Here is a 20,999-nt window from a genome sequence, read left to right on the forward strand (position 1 = left end):
AAATCATGACTATATCAATGAGGAACTAGGACAGCAGTGTAATCAGCAGCTCTTATCACTTAGTTAGATACCAACATACCCTCTTCGAGTACTTCTGATAAGTCCTGCCTATCCTCTCTGCTTTTCTTGTCTTGAAGAGTCTCCAACAGAGACCTATCATACAGTACAAGATGAGCAGTGGGCTGGCTATTTTTTAGCAGCAGTCATTTCTCCTCAGATCATCCTGCCTACCATATCTTGCGTCTTACTTTTCTTCTCAGGAGGCACTGTGAAGGCTGGCGATATGGAATGGTGTTTTCTTACTATCACTCCAATGATAAGAAGAAAGAGGATTTGCCAGGCAAGAAGGCTCTACTTCTTCGGCAACCGAGAAGGGGAATACTTGCCTGAAGTTGGAGTTAGGAACAAATCCACTGCAGACAGACCTGGCATAGGGATCAATGATAGAGGAGGTGCTAAGGGCTGTGCAGGTTGAGATGACACTGGCAGAACAGCCGGTGATGGATGATTTCCTGGAGAAGCTGCATCTTGTGCTCTGAGGCAGAAGACAAGGTATTTGTTTGCTGGCAACCGACCTTGAATAGTCATGGGACCACAAAACCCTTTTTCTTTTCAATTAGTGGGCATATTCAGTAAAAAGGCATCAAGATGTGATTTGAGATGAGTTCCTTGATGATTGTCTCATCATCAAGACATTTTTCCCACAGCAACACTACTGGCTTCTTATTAGGAAACATATTGTGTTAACATATTTTGTTATCGTCCACCAAGCAGTATATTTATCTTCTCTCCATGTCCTAGCTGCTAGATTAAGTTTGCGTCGTCCCCATCACTCCTTAAGATCTGTAAGCCAATTCCATTTTAATTTCCCTCTGACATGCAAAGCAAGCACAGAAGATAGATCTTCCTTGGCAGAGGCGAAGCTCTGTAACCTGCTACCTTTGCAACTCCATTTGTAACTTTTTCTTATTAATTTATGACACAATGGGAAGACCTGGATGTTCAGTTTTTAAGTTAGTGTGGTCAACAAATAGTCTTTAACATAACAAGCATACGAAGATAGTAGATATTCACTAGTAATGAGGAGCACCGGGACAGTGAGTTATGGCAGTAAGTATGGTCGGAGAGCCAGGGGTAGATCATTACCATTGACAAGCTACTTTATGTGATTTGTAAAGCATACTATTAACTGAGGCAGGTGTGTACTTAGCCCTGCCTAGGTAGGTTGGCTAATTGAAAGGCCAGGTCTTCAGCTTCTTGTGGAATTCAAGAAGAAAGGGGGGGCTCTGACAGCGATTTTGAGCTACTCAACAGACAGACCTGATTATAGAACTAACATTTAATTACATACTGTGCACATTTTCTTCTGAAGCGGCGTCTCTTTATACTCTACTCTGTGCACCGATAAATCCAACTACTGAATAGATAAGATATGAATGAGATTTTGCCTGGTGGTGCCCAGAACAACCGAATAATTTAGGGCAGGGAAGATTTTGTTAGCTCATGAAGAATTGTTAGTAGGGAGACTTTGCATTTGTGTGTTTTCTCCACTTACAGAACACAGCAAATACTTACACAAAAGCTAGCTTCATGGAGCCTTACACATCAGAACAATACATGCTACATAAAACAAATGAGTGGCAGAAAAAACAACAATGAAAGACTCTAATAGGTCCGAACATCTACAAATATTATCATTATCAAGACCCATGAAACAGTAGATCTTTATTGCTTTCATTATACTGCTAAACACATTGAAGAAATAGAGATAAATGGGCAGTAGCTTCACCAACCCAACACCTAAATTTCCCATGCTATGCTTCTGGTACAACGCGTTAATTCGGCATGTATGATGGTTGTGACCAAATTATGACGTAATTATGAGCAACAGAGTTTAGTGCACTACCTGCATGTCTGTTCACATCAGCAACAGTCTCACTTAGAGCAAATATGTTAACGATGTCATGTTATGTAGGAGTTTTGTTGAGCTCAGTTGGTGTCAATCAGTGGGTGTTAAAGGTTCCAATGATTAAACTGGTGTTAATGATTCCAAAACTGAAACTGCTTTCAGTAGGTCTGTTGTTACACGCATTGTCACTTGATCTAAGAGTCCCACTGGCATCAATGGTTATGTTGAACAAAGCAATGATATTTGTCTCCAAGGGTTTCATGAGGGTACACAACCGGTGCCAATGGTTTCAAGTTACTAAGTGGTATCACTGGGTACGAAGGCCCAGCATGTGTAAGTGGTTCTTAAGGACCAACTGCGGTCATACACACATTGTTGCTGGACCTAAATGTTGTAAAGGAAGCCAAAGTTTCCAAGTTCATATTTCATTCAATGGTTCTGGGTCCCGGTTGGTGTCATTGGCGCGGACAGCCTAGTCAGAGTCCCACTGTGGTCATGTGTACCAGAAGTTCAATTTGTGTCAAGTGTTCCTCGGCTCAGATGGCATGAATGTCTACAAGGGCCGAGTTGGTTTTCAAACTGACGGAAAAAGCTAATTGCTGAGTATTTCATAGAATATAACGGAATGTCTTTATTGAGACGAGTACGTTATCTCATTAATGAAGATCCATATCTGGCTAACGTCATTCCGGTTGCAAGGTGCAAGTGATAGACGGGCCCCTCGGCCTTTTAGGCACCATCCTAAGAAGTGGCTCTGGATCAATCCATCCTGTATTAAGAAAAAAAGAAAGTATTGGAAGGGGCCAAATAAATTAGATATAATAAGCCTTAAGAATGCAAAGTGTGGGAAGCTGTCTTGCATACAGTGTTGGCTTATTCACTTTTACATTTCGCTGATAAATACCACTGAACTACTTTACACTGTTTCAATTAAAAAGATGTGGGTTTGGTTTCCACCAAGGCACAGGGCCCAGATTTACTAACGACTTTTTATTTAAAAAATTTTATCTTATGGAATTTTGTATAGGGCGAGCTTGACTCGAAGCTATCAGGTATCAGAGCGCTTTACACGAGCACCAGTTGTGTTACAAGAGGACACATTCATTTTTTTGTTAGGCACGGGGAGATTAAGTCCTTGCCGAGACTCGAACCTGGTTCCCCAGATTTGAGGTGGACCGCCTTAAGTAAGATTTACCTTGTGTGGCTCTGGGTGGCATAGTAAATCTGAAGTGATGCGAGGCAGCTCAAGTCGCTGCCTTGGATTACTCTGCTCTGGGAAGTAATTCCATGGATGGAGCCTGGGTGTTCCCAAGCACCCACCCATGGTTTTTGGCGCATTCCCTGATTTACTAACACTAGAAAATCTGGGACTGCATCGAAATGCTATGCCTTCCCAGGTCAGGCGTAACAAGGAGAAGAACAATAGTAACTTACCTGTAATCTGTGGTTCTCCAGTATTGGTGTCTTTCATAGATTCACATGCCTGAATCATTCCCCGTCGTCGGATTGGGAGTCCCACGGTACATAAAAAAGTAATAATATACAAATAATTACCAAAAAACCTTAGAAATAAACAACCAGGAAGTAAAGTAGCCCTAAGCTACAAGAGTAAAAACTTCCACACTCATGACTATCATAGTCATGTTGTATAGTCCAAACTGCAGTAAATCAGGCGACAGCACCCACTAGAATGTTCTCACGGCTCAGGCTCTCAGATTTTCTCGCAAAGGAGTGGAGCCAACATCATAGCCAAAGGAGCCTCTGAGGGGAGGTGGGTGGGTGCATGTGAATCTATGAAAGACACCAATACTGTGTTGTATAGCGTTTTAGGACCCTAGTGTAATTTTCCCGATTCATGCCCTTATATAGGTATAAAATATTGTATTCTTATATAGGCATAGAAATCATAACCATATTAAGACATAGCTCAAGTAGTCCTAATACGGCTTGGCTACTTCCACTAGTTCCGAAAATCTACAACGATTTATTGGAAAAACCCGCCTCCAGCAGTCAGGGACTTCCCCCTGCATGAATATTAATTTATCCAAGAAATCATGGAGTTTTCAGAGAATTTAGGGCTTGATGTAGGTAATTTTAAAATAACCGATTCGAAAATACCCAATTTTACAGATCAAGTATTTTCGAATCGGTAATTGGTAGGTAGATAAAAATTCGGTAAAAAATACCGAATCGTTAAGATTCAGTATTTACCGATTCGGTAATTGCCATTCATTCCTATGGGCCTGGAGGCCCATAGGAATGAATGGCAATTACGAATCGGTAAATACTGATTCGGTAAAATAGGGAAATAGTCAAGGGTGGCAGGGTGTCACTTTGACACCCTGTTGCACCCCTAAAAAGTGCTGGTGTGCACATGTGGCATACATACATGCCCTAAGGGTATGTATGTCTGTCACATGGCACAGGTGTAAATGCACAGATTTGCATTTACTGAGGAATTCCTTATTTACCATCAACCAATAGTTGGTGGTAAATAACGAATCCTTAAAGCACAAAAGCACTCTTTAAAGTGCTTCCTACATCTCATTTACGGATTTGGTAAATACCGAATCATCATTTACCGACCGGTAATAGCCTACCTACATCTGGCCCTAAGTCTCTAATGACGTTATTATGTCCAATCTTATGTCAAACTCGGCACCTTCAAGGTATAAATATGCCCACACTTGTCCAAACAAGCACACGGTGGTTTGGAGCAGTTCGACTGTCTACTTGCCCGACGCACCCTGCTGCAGCAAGTGCCGAAGGAAGCGGACCCTCCAGCTGACGCACTTAGAGATGCTGTACTTTCTCCAGCCGAGAAATCCAGCTCCAGTGTTTCCAGGCTACCCTTGCGGGTTGCTGGGAAATCGAGTCCTGAGAAAGAGATACCTGACCTCCTTCATTCTAAACCAAAGTACGGAGCTGATTAGACCCTAAGAGAATTCTTGGAATAGATTCTTGGCAAAAAATACTAAAACTAGGCTACACCTTACTTACTTCTTCCCTTGTACTAGACCTAGGTTAGGTACACCGGGGTAGGCGTATTTTAGAAGCACCAGTTGAGTACTTTTAGTCATTATTTATCACTGTATGTATTTTATGCATGTTAGGTATTTTATGGCTTAGAAACCATATCATGCTTTTACAATATTATTTTATAATACTCTTCGTACTGTACGCGTTGTACTTTACCACAAGTATTACGATTGCAACAGTTCATTTCTTATGCTTGAGAAAGAAGACTGTTCAATAAATACCTTTTATTGAAAACGCCCGTCTCTCTATTTCTCTGCACCTCTGGTGAAACGAAGCATGCACGATTGACTGAGTGAAATAACTATTGTTTCTGTGACTCTAGAGATATATTTCTTATTCTTGGGGAACAAAGTTGTCATGTTTTAAGCGGTTGTCAGAAACTAATCCCTTCTTGTTCATTCGAAAAAAAAATTCTAGTGAACTCTGAGCTAGCTGGCACACACACAATTAAGTCTAGTATATTCGGTAGAGACCCAGTCGACTTCAGTCCTATGTCTAAACTACAGGATATACTATTCCAATGCGCAGAGCCTATTGGGAATATAGGAACTACACTACATGGCACCCGATGTTTGGTAAGGTGATAATTTAATGCTAGATACTAGAGTAACTCAGTCGTGCTTTTCACACAGACCCCTTTTTCCCGTAAAATACTCCAATAGACGTCTGGAGTGGGTTAAAGGATAAAATATCCGCTTTAAACTGAGTAGGACAAAAAAATCCTATGTATTAGTTTTTAGTTTGTTCAAATGTTGAAGGATACAGTGTTCCAAAATATTGTGCACCTAATCTTTGTTTCCTTGAAACTTGCTCTGCAAACTTTAATTAAACAATGCCGGATAACGGCGACAATAACGCAATCGGTGGAGCTGCAGTAAATGCAACCCATCCGGGTGTAGACGTTACAGGGTTTAATGAAGAAGACGATGATGCTATAATCATCCCGGAAAACGTAAGGGAAACTATAGCTATAAAACTTATAGAAAATGGTCTATCACCCAGAGGTGGTAGAGTTATATTTGTCATAGAGGTACATGAATATCGGCAGACAGAGGTATTCTATTAATGGATTATCTTTCCACAAGCAAATCCAACAACAGATATGTTCCACTACTACAAAGTAAAGGAACCTCCAGTGGAATACGTTCCTTTCGAGGGCGTTGAAATTTTATGGAGCCCTACAACATCAAAATCACATTACCAGGCTCGGTCCACTAGGTAGACCAGGAGCAACATGGCCGGTACTAGCCAGCTATACACCACATCCTGACATTGAAACAATAACATATCCTGAACTGTTAGCTCAGCTAAAACAGCTGATTAAAATACACAGGCAGTTGGTTCAATATATCATGAGGACTTTAACAGTCCAACCAGCTGTAAGAATTCCACAGCACATCCCTCATCAAGGGAATACAAACAAAATTACACCACAGACTATACAGTCAGTCATTGGTAAATTGCCCGTAAAACGGGAACAAATTCTGTTTAGCTCAGAAAATAATTCAAATAGAGGCAGTATTCCCTGATAGTACACCTCATGAGAAACACAGGATTCTAACAATCTGTTTACCAATGGGGATTGCACCACACGTAGAGCACTGTGACACTTGGGGTACAGTTTTTGCTTCAATCTACACTAAAAAAAAACATTGTGTCCCGTCTATGGCGGTAATACCAGACCTTCTGAGACAGATTCAAAATGAATATGGTCTAGAACCGGCCTTAAATCTGGGTATGAAATTACTGAAAGATTTCAAACAGGTATCGGCTATACTATTAGCCAACATAAAAGGTGAAGCAGCATCAGTGGTGATCCGCCAAAAACTAAAAGAAACCGATATAACAGAGCAACCTTTTGAACTTGCCAGAATTATTGAAAAATCATATGAAGAACTAGGTAGAGATAGTTTGGGTAGGAAACCAGTAAAACTCCAACTAACTGAAAATCCTGAAAATGTTTTCATTAAAAATAATCTCACTACTCCAAAGAAGACGTGGGAAAACCTGCGAAGACATCTTGGACTTTTTTGACAAAAAAATTGCTCAGGTCAATGAGACCTTCTCAAACCCCATGCCCACAGTAATGGCGGACTCAGAAATAAAAGATTCACCCCCTCCCCCCTTAACCCAATTTCATCACATCTCTCGTGCTGAGGCTCTGAGCGAATTAAATAAATGCAAATCTGGAGGCCCCGATGATCCCTGCCCACCAAAACTCTGGAAAACTATGTCGGATGCAATTGTAGCACCACTCCTTCATATATGGAATACATCCATTGAAACTGGCACGTTTCCTGATTGCTGGAAACATGCCACACTCCTCCCTCTACAAAAAAAGCCTAACGGTGCTCCCGACGACCTGAGCAACCTCCGCCCCATCTCCCTGTTAGCAGCCCCAGGAAAAATGCTCGAGAAACTAATCCAACGTCAACTGAACAGTTTCATCGAGAAAAATGGAATCCTACATGAAACTCAGTCAGGTTTCAGGACCGGCTTCAGCACCGAGACGGCCCTTATTGAAGTTGCTGAGTCGATCAGATGGTCCTTAGACGCAGGAGCATCAGCTATGCTGGTGCTCCTGGATCTATCGGCCGCATTTGATACGGTGGATCTAGGAAGATTGATGTTAAGGTTAAGGGACATAGGCCTGGAGGACAAAGCACTGAACTGGCTTCAATCCTATTTAACGGATCGCTCTCAGAAAGTGGCACTGGGCACCTTTTCCTCCAAACCAAAATGTGTGTGGTGTGGTGTCCCTCAGGGGTCTGCACTCAGCCCGCTACATTTTAATGTCTATCTTGCCCCACTCTTCACCTTGATCGCCAAATGGGGGGTCAAGGCAATTTCATATGCCGATGATACTCAACTAGTCTTCCCCTTTGTTGAAGTATCAGAGGCAGCTTTCAGCAAAATAAGGGGCTGCCTTCAAGATATAGCCAACTGGATGAATACTAACAAACTTAAGCTGAATGCATCCAAAACGGAGGTATTATTCTTTGGAAAAAAAAATACGCATACTCCACCAGACCTCTGGTGGCCCCCTGAAATGGGTCCAGCACCAGTCCCTGGAACCAATGCGAAGAACTTGGGAGTAAGATGGAACGTAAATCTCTCTTTCTCCTCGCACGTGCAGCAGGTCACCGCTGGATGTCTTCACAAACTTAGGAACCTTCGTAAATTTCTGTCTCTTCTACCTGCTGAGTGTCGCAAAACGGTAGTCCACGCAACAGTCACATCCAGACTGGACTACTCGAACGGCCTCTACCTTGGTCTGCCCAAATATCTGGTGCAACGCCTGCAGATCGTGCAGAATGCGGCTGCGAGACTTATAAAACCGATTCCTTTCAGACATCATGTCTCTCCGCATCTGCGCGAACTGCACTGGCTCCCAGTAGCAAGCAGAATTAAATTCAAAGTTCTTACCCTGGCGTTTAGAGCATTAAAAGGCACATGCCCTACCTATTTAAAACTCAGACTCCCCCGCTACCATCAGGAAAGACATCTACGCTCCAATTCCTTGCTTCAGCTAACCATTCCACGAGTTAGGAAGGCCAGACTTGGGGGCAGATCCTTTTCTGCTGGCACAGCGAAACTCTGGAACGCCCTGCCTCCGGCCAATCAATCCACCTCGACAGAAGCAAGTTTTAAGAAGCTCTTAAAGACCTGGCTTTATATGCAAAAAATCTAAGCAAATCACCTAGTTTCTGTCTCTTCTAGCGCCGGGACACCTCCTCGTGAGGTAGCTGTTCGCGCTTTATAAGCATCAGTATTATTATTATTATTATTATTATTATTATTAAAACACCAGACACTTCCGAGAGAGAAGCGTTCACAGTCCAGAGGAATGCCTCCTCAACAGGACACTCTGAAAAAAGATATAACCTTAGAAATAGGGACAATTTGAGAAAACCTGATAGATATCAAGATAATGATACACGTTCCTCTCGTACCTTTCACACTTCCTCGCAGAAATCCGAAAGAAGAGGACGTTCAGAACAAAAAGAAGAACAAGTGAAGTCTAAAGACGAACAACACGTTCCAAAAAATAAGAAAACTCAATTCACCAAAAAGAAGGTAGCAAGTCTAAAGATCAGACATGCAGAGGATCTTGAGGACACAGCTCAAAAACGGGGAGTGGGCCCAAACAATGCTAGACAGCGCAGCAGAGGCAACCATAGCTCGCAAGATCCTGAAGAATCATCTGGAGACAGTGGACTTGAATGAAAGTATCCAAGTTGAAACTGCAGATACTAGGGTTAGTGTACCACATACGTTATATGAAGTAACACTCCGGATGGAGGGGGACAAACCAAGACAAATTAGAGCACTTTTTTGGGAGAAGCTCTCTACGGTTTATGACATCCTTCTAGCTGAACAAGACTGGCCACCTGAATTTGTCAGGGAGTGCCCACATGGCAAAGATATAATTATGCCAGCCTTCTCAAATCACATTCCAATTCATAAAAAATACACATATGCCAGGAAATGGGCTGCATTATACAAAAATCATGTAGGATATGATGAAGATTCCCCTCACCATAAAATCCAGTTGAAAACTCAACCAACAATGCAAAGGCAATATCCTGTAAAACAGGAAGCTAAAAAACAGGTCAGGGAGATCTTAAATCAACTTGAATACCAAGGGGTGATTGAAACATGCACCTCATCAATGAACAATCCTTTGTTTCCTGTCTCCAAACCAGACAATTCATATCGTCTAGTTCGTATTACAGACATCTAAACTCTTGTTGCAAAACTTTTGCAGTCCAAAACGCACATTGTGCAGCACTGATGAATAACATCATGCGCAAAAAATATAAAACTTCATTAGATATCTCAAATGGTTTCTTTTGTCAAAACATTGCACCAGAAAGCAGGTATTTGACCGCTTTCTCCATAATGGGTGTACAGCAACAATTTTGCCGTCTCTCCCAGGGATTCAAGAATAGTCCAGGGTTATTTTCAGCCAGAATAACGAGGTTACTACAAATGTACGATGATGAGGCATTGTCCTATGTCAATGACATCTATCTTACAGATGATGCTTTGGACGTGCACTTGAAAAGAGTGAACACCATAATACTTGGGTTCGCCTCTGAAGGGTACAAATTCAATTTTAAGAAATCACGAATTGCCCACCTCAACGTCCTAATTTTGGGATATGAGTTATCAAGTGAAGGCAAGAGCCTGGCAGCAAACTTTTTAGAGAAATGTGCGCTGCTCCAACCTCCAAAAACGCTGAAAAACTTACAGTCAATTCTTAGTTTTCCTGAATTTTGGAAGAACTTATGTTCTAAATTACGCAGAAAGGGTTAAACCTCTCTACGAACTAATCAAACCTGATTTCAAACCTACAAATTGGACACAAAAGCACACAGAAATGTTGCATTCAGTGCAAACAGACATGTTAGCAAAAACACAGCTACAGACACGCAACAACGCGAGCAATCTCGTAATCCGAATCATCCCAGGGAGATGCGGATTCACATACCTAACCTTTAATGAAGGTGAGACGGTACATATAGCATACAAATTACACTTGTACACACAAGCTGAAATGAAATTCACTTCAACAGAAAAAATACTGACGGCGGTTCAGACTGCTGTAGCAAAAGAAAGAGCCCTCGCACAGGGTAAACGCATTAAAATCGTAACACCTGTACCTGCCTTAGCGGCAGTAACAAAAGCAAGCATTCCAAATGCAAAAGCTCTACATCCGAGATGGATACAATAGGTTACTTCTCTTGCTGCAACAGATGTTGAATATGTTTTTGACCCGTATTTAAAAACACAAGAATTCCTACAATACGAATTAGAATGTCCTCTGCCGACTGAAATTCTGCCACTTGAACATTACGGATGTATATTATATACAGACGGATCAGCACAACCCGCAATTGGGGGTAAACAAGCTTACAGTGCTGCGTGCGCGATTGTTAAAGGTTCCTGGCGCGAAGGTAAATTTAGACCCATGGTCACTAAAACTCAATCACTCGGATACTGTACAGCTCAGCGAGCTGAACTATAGGCTTTCAAGATGGCGCTTGAAAATACCGATCGCAAATTCCCCACACTCATAGTGTGCGATTCGTATTACTGCGTCCAGTCTTACAACGAATACTGGCAGAACTGGGTTCAGAATGGCTTCAAAGACGCTAAAGGTGGCACAATTAAGCATAACTGCTATGGGAACAAGTAGTTCTTTTGCAAAAAGAACTACAAAAGACTCACGTGATTCATACACTGAGTCATCAGCGTGATGTCATTCACGTTGAAGCAAATTCATTGGCTGATGAGCAAACGGCTTCCGTAGCTGCAATCACTCGTTCAAAAACAAAAATAGACGGTGAAACAATGCTAGCAGTGAATGCCTCAATGAAAGGCAATTATGCAGCATTACCACTAAACTATCCCCTCGGTAATACATACATAATTGATGCAAACTCTGTTACTTTTGCTTGAATCCCTGGAGTGGGGGATAGAGTAATTCCAAACAGGAACAAGAGAGGTGGTTTGGTTCACGAAGCACATATGGGAGAGGGTCTGACACATCAAGGGATCTTGCAATCTCTAATAGAATTAGAAGAGATGTACTGGTGGCCGGGAATGAGCGTCGACGTTTACAAATTCGGAATTAACTGTGATACCTGTTACAGAGAGCATAGCTTCGAAGACCACCAGGTACATAACTACAGTGTAACAAGCCCAGTTCAGACACCATTGTTAGACAGCATTAGACTATCTACACGCAGACGTCGCCATAGACGTATGCGGTCCCACAAATATTAAGACAAGATTCATTTAGAGGTGGCCCCAGCGCTCGACTGATGCCAGAACTGTTATAAAAGATTTGCGAGTCTTTATCGGCACATACGCAATCGGCACGCTACATTCTGACCAGGGTCCTGCGTTTAGCTCCAAAGCTAGGGTATTAGGTTCGGATGACGGGTGGGTCAGACATCTAAATAGTGTCCAACGTAGTCTTAACAATCTGCCAAGAAATTCTCTGGGGGGAATCACTCCATATGAACTATTATTTGGTACTAGAATGCTTATCCAGGACCTTGATTGTCAAAATTCAGTGGTGGAACAGAAACCCTTTAATATCAAAGACCGTTTGGCTGTTTTACAGGACTTAAATGAAACAAGAAGAAGTCTGAGTAACACAACACAAAGCCAAATGACCACTGAAGAGAAACCACCTGTCCCAGCAAGACCTGTCTGGATTCCAAAGATTGGGGATCTAGTCAGCGAAAAGATCGCTGTAAAGAAGGAATTTGGGCCTTCTTATAGAAAAGCTGTACCTGTGTTAGCAATTCTTGGAACAAGATCAGTGTTACTACCGCCGCTTGCTGGAAAAAGGGAGAAGAGAACAGTATCAATTGACCTGGTAAAACCACATCATGTGGCCGATAATAAGTAGTAGGCCCAGTGGACTCCAAAGAAGTAGCAGACGACCAAATCTGGCTACTATTCAAAAGGTTCAAACTGAAAGACTTATCACCTTTGATAAACCTGCAGTGAGAAAAGAAGGACTTTGCAATACAGCCATGGAACTCGACCCTCTTGATAACCAAAATTCAGTTAGTCAAGAAACTCCTGTCTACAATGATGTAGAATCTGAATATACAAACATGTCAAAGGAGGAAACTTCTCCAGTGATCTCAAAAAATCTGGATGCAATACCAACTATTGACAGAACTGACTCTGGCTATTTTATCAACTTCGATAACTTTTCTGAGGATCCCAGTGAACGAGAAATAACGCCAGCAAATAAAGATTTTAAAGAAAAAATAACGGAACTCTTTCATCAAATTGAGAAAACATATCTGGTTTCGCCATGGGTTGAATTTTGGATAGGATTAGGTGTACTTTTTCTACTACTATGGCTCATTCTTGTTTTTAGTTTTGGACAAATGATAGTTGGAAAATAAAGTACAATGGACACAGCAAGTAAGAACATCAACTTGCTCCTGCAACCTTTCAAGTCATCTCATCGTGAGTGAAGAGACCTGTCATCAGTAAACATCACAGCCATTTCTATACCTGGTGGTATAGCAGGGGACACAACTGATATTGACATTTATGGCCCGGTGGAACTGCTGAAAATTCCACACCAGTTCAAGGTTTCCTTAAGTGATTTTGTTTCATCAAGCACCTTTTCAGATGATTGGGACTTTTAAACTGTTTATAATATGATGTCAGACTTAGAAATGTCAGCACAATTTCAAAAACATGAACACTTAGAAGGTTCAACAAGTTATGAAGAACTGTATTGTTATAATCATTTTGGTCACCATTATTTGCACAAATCTGTAAATCCTAGAAATGTTTTTACTTACAATCAATGGGAACATTGTCCAATGCCGCCAAAAGGCAGTTCTAAAACATTTTATGACAAATTTCCATACTTTACAGGTTTTAATGTTACAAACCCAGAAACGTTTTATTTAAAAAAAATGTGAATAAGACAGGAATGAAAAACATGTGGACCAATACTAAACAAATTTATTCTGCAAACTTTTATGCTCAGCTGTCTACATCAGGTTTTAACTTTTGGAAAGACAACATTGAGACAAAAACTGTCTTGGGCACAAAACAATGGCAGGTGCAGGGTTTAGAAGCCTTGTTCAGAGCCTGCATTATACCAGAACAAATTATATTTTGTAATGACACTGTTCAACAAATCATGTCTTGGCTTAGCTAAGATAAAAGATTTAAACAAACCGTGGATACCTAAGGCCACACCTGACAGTAATGGCACTGCAGAAAAGGAGGTAGACGTGAAACAGATTTTAAAACACAACAGAACCAATCCTGATTGGAAACAATGGTTAATCTGGCCCATAGACACGAATAACTGTCAAGATAGATTCATGTACAAAACAGAAGGGTTCAAAATGAATAGGCCAGATCCAAGATACTCCCAGAGACAACATCCAGGGATTGTAACCACATACAGTGTAGGAAAACTTTGCCTTGATTGGCTTAAGAAATCCACACTCCCAGAAATGAAACAACACTTGACTTTACTTAACGAAGACGTTGACTTACGAGACTTCTTACTTGGGCCTCGTAAACAACGTCAAAAACGTTGCTTATACACCGGTATATACGCTGCGTACAACGAAGCTTGGAAAATAACGCAAATGGAAACTGCAGAAAAAATACGAGAAATTGATTGTATTAATTTAGAGAAAGCACTCTCTGTAGTAGACAATAGGTTAACGACTCAGTCCTCCAGAATTTATTCTTTGGACAGCATTGTATCATCTGCCATTGACATAATAGAACAGGATTTGCTAATCTTACAACATGGCCAGTCTCAATTGCGTTCTATAATGCTACTAGGCTGGACATTGCAAAATCTCTGTTCAGGCTATGTGTCATGGCGTCTAATCAATACCACATCATTGTTTACTGTCTTTAACCTTACAGATAAACAAATCTCTCTGGCACAAAGAGGAACAGACTATACGATGCTGAGCATTGAAAAACTGGAAAGATTACCATTAACTGTTTCTGAGAAACCTGTCGTTGAATGGATAATACATGGCACCATAACGATACTAGTGATGATTTTCCAATTTCAGTATTGTCTACAGCATGTACCAGCAGGCCTGTATGAAAGGTTGGGTAAACGATACATTAAGTCAACCTGGAATTTACCATACAGACACAAATGTTGGAGTGCGGGAAAGGAGGTATTTCTTAATACAAAAAATTGTAGAAACTCACTAAGCGGCACACTTTTATATGAAGGTATTAATTTACATGGAGCTTGTTAAGGTTCTTTAAATAACCTTTCTTGCCACATGCACGGTACTCCAGCGGCCGTGATAGACCTGATTTTCAGGCAGCTTTCCAATGGGAGCTACGTTATACTCAATGATCACAGCTGTTGTGGCATGTTGCCAGGAAAAGCCTATCTGATTAGTGTGTCGGCCAGGGTCACTTGTTGTATGCAAGTATTGTATCTAAAAAGTAATACATACAGCGAGACGGCGTTATGGCCTTCACTGAATATCTCTTCTATACGAATTGATATTTTAAGCAGAATGAAAGCCATTCTTTTATAAAAAACTGTGCCACTGACCTCGTCTAGAGAAACGTATGATCTGCAAGTTGCAAGAACTTCTGCGGAGATACATGCATTATTATCAACAAACTGCCTAGTACATTTCGCAGAAATGTTAGGTCAAATCTTAAACATGTCTGATACCAGTGGCATCGCACATGTATTTAAGACGATCTTTTCAGGACTGTTAACACCTTTCGAAGGAGTCCTCTGCATTTTTCCAAATTTTGTGCACTCTGTGTTCGGTGGTCTGCCTCTACTTTTGGGACTCGTAGCAGGAATTCTATTTTTATTTCTCCTGCTCCGATATGGCAAGTCCAGTCACCGACGATACCCAGACTACAATGGAACGGGCTCTCCTAGCCATGTGGTATCGTGACAGAATTACACAGATTCTTGGCTTGGCTCGTTTAAGAGATCTGAATACCACTTGGTTCCTTTCATTCAGACCAATCTGGCAAGATTGCATCTTACCTGTTCTACGATGCCTGCTGTGTGGAGAAGAATGTGTGTTAGACATCTGTCGTACACTTCCATCAGCACTGCCAACGGATGTTGACACCTTGCTGGGTCCTGTAACGACTCATACATCGTGTTGCCCGGAACGGCTGCCAATCTTGATGATGGCATTCATTGAGATCTCACCAGCAAATCCAGCTATTGGTGAGGTACGTGGAACAATAGGCACACAGGTACCATCTACATCGAACATTGCTAATGCGACTGACGCTGACGGCGATGCTTCACAACTATGCACAATTGATCTACTTGATGAAGTAGTTCCACTTTCACCAACTGTGGTACACAGCTTCTTTGCCAGCTTAGATGATTTGATGTTTTCTCCCGACACCGAGAATAATTTTTGAAAGTGCATAAGGCGTTCCATGAACTCTGAAATTCGGCCTTCGGTTTTTCAAAACAAACCCTCTAACTTGGGAACTCTATGTTTCTACAATCTACAATTGAAAACTTTTTCTCTTCATCCCAGAATAGACCCTTTTCACTTGACACAAAGTAATCTGCTTAAAGTAGAACTATTCTTAGAGAACAAGAAATTCATTTGACACAAGTGTGGCTCACTGGTTAGAGGAGGCAGACCTGGAAGCAGAGGTCAGCCCGGGACCAGGGTTCAATTCCCGGCTCGGCGGGGTCTCAAGTCCTAAAATGTCCATGGACTCGACAATTCTCGCTCCGGTGCCTACTCGATTCACGGGTTCACACTCTGCAACTCTGGGCAATAGCTTGCTTAATCTCCACAACGGCCCCTCGCGGCGGGATGCCTGGCGTTCACCTTGCGGATACCCTGCCGGGGTTATCTCACAGGGGAATACCAGGACGGGTTCCCTAAGCAAGCGCTTAGAAACCGCTCGGTGATTTGCGCTATATAAATTCCTGAACATACATACATACATACATACTTCCTATAGACACATATTTGGCAATATCTCATGAAAACGTTAACTGTTATATATTATGCTATGGAATGGTCTCGACTTTTTTTCTTCTGTAAATTTAGAGCCATTTCATGATTGTCATTTCATGTTTCATTTAGATAACATTTTTTTAATGACAGCTATTGCTTATAAGATATGTGCAAGAAAAATACTCATGTATGTGTTTGTACCATATTTGATGCATTTCATGTATTTTGGGTGGGATTATGAACACATGCTTTAGTTATGTTTTTATGCTTACTGATTTAGTAATATTGGACATAATACGTGGAGTGGGTGTTGTAAAGCGTTTTAGGACCCTAGTGTCATTTTACCGATTCATGCCCTTATATAGGTATAACATTTCGTATACTTATATAGGCATAGAAATCATAACTATATTAAGACATAGCTCAAGTAGTCCTAATACGGCTTGGCTACTTCCACTAGTTCCGAAAATCTACAACGATTTCTTGGAAAAACCCACCTTCAGCAGTCAGGGACTTCCCCCTGCATGAATATTTATTTATCCAAGAAATCATGGAGTTTTCAGAGAATTAAGTCTCTAATGACGTTATTATGTCCAATTTTAAGTCAAACTCAGCACCTTCAAAGTATAAATATGCCCACACTTGTCCAAACAAGCACACAGTGGTTTGGAGCAGTTCGACAATCTACTTGCCCGACGCGCCCTGCTGCAGCAAGTGTCGAAGGAAGCCGACCCTCCAGCCGACGCACTGAGAGACGCTGTACTTTCTCCAGCCGAGAAATCCAGCTCCAGTGTTTCCAGGCTACCCTTGCGGGGGACTTGGAAATCGAGTCCTGGTGAGAGAGATACCAGACCTCCTTCATTCTAAACCAAGGTACGGAGCTGATTAGACCCTAAGAGAATTCTTGGAATAGATTCTTGGAAAAAAATACTAAAACTAGGCTACACGTTACTTACTTCTTCCCATGTACTAGACCTAGGTTAGGTACACAGGGGTAGGCGTATTGTAGAAGCACCAGTTGAGTACTTTTAGTCATTATTTATCACTGTATGTATTTTATGCATTTTAGGTATTTTATGGCTTAGAAACCATATCATGCTTTTACAATATTATTTTATAATACTCTTCGTATTGTATGCTTTTACTTTACCACAAGTATTACGATTGCAGTAGTTCATTTCTTATGCTTGAGAAAGAAGACTGTTCAATAAATACCTTTTATTGAAAACGCCCGTCTTTCTATTTCTCTGCACCTCTGGTGAAACAAAGCATGCACGATTGACTGAGTGAAATAACTATCTATTGTTTCCGCGACTCTAGAGATATATTTCTTATTCTTGGGGAACAAAGTTGTCATGTTTTAAGCGGTTGTCAGAAACGAATCCCTTCTTGTTCATTTGAGAAAGTTTCTAGTGACCTCTGAGCTAGCTGGCACACACACAATTAAGTCTAGTATATTCGGTGGAGACCTAGTCGACTTCAGTCCTACGTCTAAACTACAGGATATACTATTCCAATGCACAGAGCCTATTGGGAATATAGGAACTACACTACAACTGGAGAACCACAGATTACAGGTAAGTAACTATTGTTCTTCTCCAGTATTGGGGTGTCTTTCGTAGATTCACATGCCTGAATCAGAGTAGATAGCAGTACAAACCATCATGCTCGTTAGACGCTCGTTGCTTCACAGTATCAATGTACATACGCATATCAATGCATCATGAACCAACTCTTAAACGTATACAAATACAGTAGTGTTTACATATGCATACTGGGTAGGATATAAAAAACAATATATAAATGAGCGTCTAAAAAGAGCATAGTGGAGGAGGGAGAACAGAGGCTCACCTATATGAAAAAGATTGCGGAGAACTGCTCGTCCCACTGACATATCTGCATCACTTGCAGTGTCCAAACAGAAGTTTTTGGATTAAAGTGTGTCTGCTGGAGCAGGTTGCTGCTCTGCAGATTTGATGGAGAGGCACCCCAGCAAAGAGCGCGGTGGATGAGGAGATCGCTCCTGTAGAATGTGCTCTCGGCGTGGTGCGTAGAGGCCTTCCCGCCTGTTGATGACACAGACTAATCGTCGAGGACATCCAGCGAGCTATGGTCTGTTTGGATACAGAGTAACCCTGACGTAGCCTCCCATACGCTACGAAAAGTTGATCCGATTTTCAAATTGTAGCAGTTCGTTGCAGATAGAACTTTAGACATCTCCTGATGTCCAGGGAGTGCAAAGCTTTCTCTTCTGTCTGTCTGAAGAATTGGATTATTTTTTTCAGAATTACCGATTCATTCAGAAGAAAATCTGAAGGAACATTAGGCATGAAGCTGGGATTGGTACTAAGCACCACTGAATTAGATGTGAATTGCAGAAAAGGTGACTTAATCGTGAATCCTTGAATGTCGCTGACCCTTCTTGCTGATGTCAGCGTCAACAGCAGAGATACCTTCCAAGAAAGGAACTTAAGGTCCACTTTGTGAATAGGTTCAAAGGGGTGTCACATGAGTTGAGTGAGCACCACATTCAAATGCCAAGATGGAGGTGGACGCCGAATAGGGGGAAAAATATGAAACAGCCGTTTAAAAAATGTTGAATAACTCTAGTAGAGTAGAGAGAGTTAGAACCATCTTGTCGGAATCTGGAGATAGCTGCCAAAAACACTTTTAAAGTGGAATGAGATAATCCAGACTTTCCCAATTGAAGAAAGAACGGTAAAATCTGTTCTGGCTTGGCCTGAATGGGATGCAACTGACAGATTGACACCAAGTGCAGAACCGTTTCCATTTGACCTTATTTGACCTTATATGTCTTGATTGTGGCAGGTGCTCGAGCATTGGCTAAAACTTCTTTACACTCTCTGGGAATATCTTAGTGCGCAAATTCAAGGTGTTGAGGAGCCATGCTGCTAATTTCAAGGATGCTGGGTCCGGGTGACAGATCTGACCCTTTTGAATGGACAGAAGGTATGGTATTGGTGGAAACTAAATGAGATCGCTCAACGATAGGAGGAGTAGCTCGGTGAACCAGTATTGGCGAGGCCATCTGGTGGCAATGAGAATGAGGTGACAAGGCTGCTTCTTCATCATGAAGATAACCTTGGGTATCGGTGGAATCGGAGGAAAGGCATAGGCATATATTTGTGACCAGTTCATGGAAAGCGCATTCCCGCACGAGTCCCTGTGGGGAAGCCAGCTTGAGAAGTATGGGAATTTGCACTTCTGGTTGGTCGCAAACAGGTTCAGCTCGGGACTGCCCCATTCCCGGAAAACTCGATCCAATGTTGGTTGATGCAATTCTCACTCGTGGTTGGACATCTGAGATCTGCTTTGAGAGAATCCACTAGTACATTGGAAATCCATGGAACATGGACCGCTGATAGAGTGATCCCGTGACGTAGTGCCCAGTCCCAAATCTCCGGGGCTTGCTGAGAGAGAAGGGCCGACCTTGTACTGCCCTGTTTGTTTAGGTAGTGCATACTTGTCCTGTTGTCTGGCCGAATCAACACCGACATCCCTAGTATGATGGGTCGAAAAGACTTTAGGGCCAAGAAAATGGCTCGCAGCTACAGGAGGTTGATGTGCCATGTCCTTTGTTGCACATTCCACTTTCCGTTGACTGTCATTCCCTGAAGGTGTGCCCCCCATCCTTCGAGGGAAGCGTCTGTTGTTATGGTGAAACTTGGATCCATCTTGTAAGATCTCTATACGAGTCCCATCACAGTAGTGCTTTTTTCATTCGAGGCGTTATGAGAATGATGTTGTCGAACAAATCTGACACCTGCAACCAATGGAGGTTGAGTTCTTCTTGCAAAGGCCTCATTCTGAGATGGCAATTTGGCATCAACGGGATGCAGGATGAAATCATCCCCAGGAAGGATTTGAATAATCGAACTGAAACTCACTCTTTTTCTTGCAACAGGTGAGCAAATCTTCGGATCTGGTGCTGCCTCTCTCTTCAGACGAAAGCCTGCGTGAGTTGGGTGTCCAGTGTGGCTCCCAAGAAGGTCTTCCTTTGTGACGGAAGAAGATGAGATTTTTCGAAGTTGAGGGAAAGACCGAGCGATTGGAACAGTGACAGACATCTTTGGACGTGTGCTTTTGTCTCTGATAAGGAATTCGCCTTGATAAGGCAGTCGTGCAAGTAAGGGAAGATTTGAACGCCTTCCAGGCAAAGGTGTACGGCCACCGGAGCTAGCACCTTTGTGAACACACCGGGTGCTGACAGTAGTCCAAAGGGAAGGACTTTGAACTGAAAATCCCTGCCGGCCACTCTGAACCGTAAGAACTTTCTATGCCTGGGGAGAATCAGCACATGAAAATAAGCATCTTGAAGTTTGAGGGTGGCCATGTGATCCCCTACCGAAAGAAGCTGGAGGATTTCTTGAAGCGTTAACATCCGGAAGGACAATTTTTTCATGTATTTGTTGAGGGCGCGCAGGTTGAGGATGGAGCGCCATTCCACTGTCTTCTTGCGAATGAGGAAGAATCTTGAGTGGAATCCCGTTCCTCTTTGCAATAGAGAAACTTTTTCGATCGCTCCT

At 42.0% G+C, this 20,999-nt stretch overlaps 1 protein-coding gene across 8 annotated transcripts in view; it reads right to left on the reverse strand.

Moving 5' to 3' along the window:
- Positions 1–1,526: 1,526 nt before the first annotated feature.
- The window catches only part of LOC144756294 (polypeptide N-acetylgalactosaminyltransferase 6-like), a 752,356-nt gene continuing 732,883 nt past the window's right edge, over positions 1,527–20,999 (reverse strand). For 5 of the 8 annotated variants that reach the window (XM_078645971.1, XM_078645970.1, XM_078645969.1 and 2 more), the window contains one exon: positions 1,527–2,678. In XM_078645971.1, the coding sequence (XP_078502097.1) occupies positions 2,541–2,678 (138 nt within the window). In that variant the 3' untranslated portion in view covers positions 1,527–2,540. The remainder of the gene's footprint in view (positions 2,679–20,999) is intronic. The other 3 variants (XM_078645974.1, XM_078645975.1, XM_078645976.1) reach the window with 2 other exon arrangements.

The sequence above is a fragment of the Lissotriton helveticus genome, chromosome 5_1 (assembly GCF_964261635.1).
Source record: "Lissotriton helveticus chromosome 5_1, aLisHel1.1, whole genome shotgun sequence".
Classification (NCBI taxonomy): Eukaryota; Metazoa; Chordata; class Amphibia; order Caudata; family Salamandridae; genus Lissotriton; species Lissotriton helveticus.